At 46.3% G+C, this 3,349-nt stretch overlaps 1 protein-coding gene across 1 annotated transcript; it reads right to left on the bottom strand.

Moving 5' to 3' along the window:
• Positions 1–206: 206 nt before the first annotated feature.
• Positions 207–890, bottom strand: LOC119319303 (agamous-like MADS-box protein AGL80). The gene has a single exon (XM_037593790.1). The coding sequence runs from the start codon at positions 888–890 to the stop codon at positions 207–209; it is 684 nt and encodes a 227-aa protein (XP_037449687.1).
• Positions 891–3,349: the final 2,459 nt, after the last annotated feature.

The raw sequence follows: 3,349 nt of genomic DNA, 5'->3' as shown, positions 1-3,349 counted from the left end.
AACAAATAGAGCATGGGGGATATCCATAATAAAAATTTAAAAGAGTAAAATAAAATTGTCTTTGCTCAAAGAGCAAGATTGAGACCAAATGTCTCATCTTATTGACCATGCCATCCATGCATCTTATTGGCCATGCCAAAACTAAAATTAAAGAGATGAGGACTATGTAGCTAGTCATGCGCTACATGTAGAGTTCGTCTACCAGCTTACATATTCATGTGGCCACGAGAGAAGACATCGTTGTTGCCGTCATAGCCACAAGTATTGTCACCATCGTAGATCACGGTGGTAGGGGCCCTTTCGAACCTCATAGTGTTAAGACAACCCTCCTGTTGCTGTGGTGGTGCCTGATACATAATTGGAGGCCCCATGCCCCTGCCATTGGTGACGTATGGTACCTGGGCTTGGTCGACTGGTGGCTGCCCACTCATTTTTGTGGTGCATTCACTCAGGCTCTTGAGGATAGAGTCCACCTTCGAGCCCAGGGCTGTGAGCTCCTCGATGTTGTCTGGGAAGTGGCCACTTTTTAAGGCCTTATATAGGAGAATCTTGGTGTGCTTGTCCTGCTCCTCGCGTCTAGCCTTCTGGACCCGCTCTTGGAGCTGTACGATACGCTCACGGAGGATGCTCTCTTGGTCCATCGTCTTCTTTAGCCGTGCCGCCTCTTGCATGCTCTTGAACTGATTCAGGATAGCCACTGCCTCGCCATGGGATGGGAACACCTCTGGCACCGCCATGCCCTCGCCATACACAACCACACATGCCTTAGCATCGGGCATGGCGGCCACCTCGCCTGCCTTCTTCATCAGGATCTTAGTGTGCTTCTTCAAGGCATTGCGCCGCGCCGAGTTATTGCGGATGTACCGAAGGGCCACCTTCTTGCGAGCCATTGTCAAGTGAGGGAAAAATCTGCAAATGAAGGAAAATTGCTTGTTTGGGTGAGTTGAAAACGAAGGTATGTGGCGTGGATTTATAGTGGAGGATCTACGAGGATGAGGACGCTATAACCATGCCAATGGAGGATCTGATAGATCTGGAGGCTGATCTTAATTGTGGCCAGCTGTAAATTTGGTGTCCATTTAAAATTTTAGATTTACTTCCTAAAACCGTAGATTTCGTCAATCAATACGAAATTTCTTGTAGATCGAAGGAGAACATATATGGAAGGTTTCTACATGCATCTTTACTAGTAGGACATTCCTATTTTAGCAAGATATTTCCAATTTTTTAATTTAATGTTATCCTAAGTTGAATGTTTATTGAAAATATAGATAATCACATCGAGTGTCCATTCCTTTTTGAAAATGTTAAGGAAATATCCATGAAGTATCACTCCTACTAGATGACCTGTTGCGCCATTGGCGCACAGACAAACTGCAGCCCGGAACTTAAGCTAACTATTTGAAGGACATTTTTCCTTGACCGTCTGCAAATGATTATGTTTGTATCGCATATGTATTTGCCTTGATAATGATGTTGAAAAAATAGCCTAGGGGCAATAATAATTGTATTATTTATTTCCAAGTTTATGACAAATGTTTACGTTCCGTGCTATAACTACTATGGCTCTCGAGTCTACAATAACTAAGAGGCTAAGAGGAAAACTCATATGAACGTGTAAAAATATAAACGTTAAAATAGATTCCTTGTCTTGCCTCTAGGACTAGTTCAAGTGTTGCATGACGGTTCTATTTTTCTAAACGATTGTGCCAGCAATATTGAGGGCACGATGTTAGAAGAACACTTGTGTTGAATTGACCCAAGTTGGATTTTGTACTAGGAGATGATTTTGTCATAAGTCTATAGTCATAACATGGGAAGTTAATGTATCCATAATTCCTTAGACCATGAGAGTATCGAGTCACTCCATACTGGTCGATGCACTTTTCGGTTGTTCTAACGTCAACTGTAATAGGGTGATCATAACAACAACTTATAGGTTTATGAAAAACCTATGATGATGGACTAGATATATCTCTAGGTGTAATAAGCGATTTGCTCCTACAATGAGGAGAGATAGTCTTAGGGCCCTCTAGGTGTGACAGTATCCATCATTGTCTGGCTAGACACAACATGATTTGTTCACGTGGATGCCAAAATACGAGAATGAGAAAGAAGAACAAAACCGGTAACACAAAGACTGGTATAGTAAGCATGTGTTTGACTCACAGGGATACCAATATATCTCACCACAGGATTTTTTAAAGCATGGCGAAGCAAAAGGAATTGCACATGGGAATTGACACGTCACGAATGTATCTATAATTTATGAAGTATTCATTCTATATCTACATCAATCTTGTATGGTTTTGATGCACTTTTATAACATTTTTATGGACTAAGATATTAATATAGTGCCCAGTGCAAGTTCCTATTTTTAAAAATATTTTTCATTTGGCAGAAAAAGCATACCAAACAAAGTCAACCACAATAAAAATTTACGACTATTTTTTATGGAAGGAAACTGTCGGTGTACAAAAAGAGGGGTACACTTTTTGTACCCCTATAACTGTGCACGGGCAGTCTGAGCCACGGGCACCGCCACACCAAGCAAGGCAAGGGAGGTGAGCCAGGGTAAGACCGAAGCTCAAGAGAACTACGACGCCAAGGCCAAGACCACAAAGAGCAAATGGGACGAAGCAGACTCCCCCGGCAAGATCCTTGCCAGGAGACAGTTCTAGCAGCCCTGGCAAGACCCTTGCCGCGGCGACTCGTCCCGCGCCTACAGAGCAAATCACCCTTGAGTCCACTGCCCCCAAAGGGCAAGGATTCGGGAGACACCCCCGTGGCGGCATGCAGATCTTTGTGAAGACATTCAAGATCAGATACGCACTAAGGAGACGACAACCCTTGGCGGGATCCCAGCCGAGGAAGACCACAAGGCCCCCGGCAAGCGCCTCGCCGGGGATGACAGCGGGCACCCCGGCAAGGCCCTTGCCGGGGCCCCGGCAAGGCCCTTACCGAGGACACCCGCAGGGCCACCATCAGGCCCACGCCGACTAAACCTCCACCACCGCATGCATGCAGCTGCCGACCCAACCAGCTGGGCAGGCACCTGCATGGCGGCATGCAGATCTTCGTGAAGACCCACCACTGCGCCACTTCACCTGCCTGCCTACCTACGTGGCATCGCAGGCGTCGCTGGCCAGGGCGCGTGTCGACACAAGAAGGAGCGGCGACGGACGAGACAGATCTCTCCCCCCGTCCCCGATAAAGCAAGGACACCTAAGCAAGACGCATTAAATGCGCCTTGTCATGTAATGCGAGGGATAACCTCGCATCGCTGTACCCTTTCCACCTCCTGTATGCCACTGTGGCAACCCCTTTTTCTATAAAAGGAGGCCCGAGG

This window comes from Triticum dicoccoides, chromosome 6A (assembly GCF_002162155.2).
Source record: "Triticum dicoccoides isolate Atlit2015 ecotype Zavitan chromosome 6A, WEW_v2.0, whole genome shotgun sequence".
Classification (NCBI taxonomy): Eukaryota; Viridiplantae; Streptophyta; class Magnoliopsida; order Poales; family Poaceae; genus Triticum; species Triticum dicoccoides.
The sequence above is the reverse complement of the archived record's forward strand: the minus strand, read 5'-3'. Positions and strand labels throughout refer to the sequence as shown.

Coding starts and splice junctions, on each gene's coding strand:
- LOC119319303 (XM_037593790.1), bottom strand. CDS start 890: ATGGCTCGCAAGAAGGTGGCCCTTCGGTACATCCGCAATAACTCGGCG.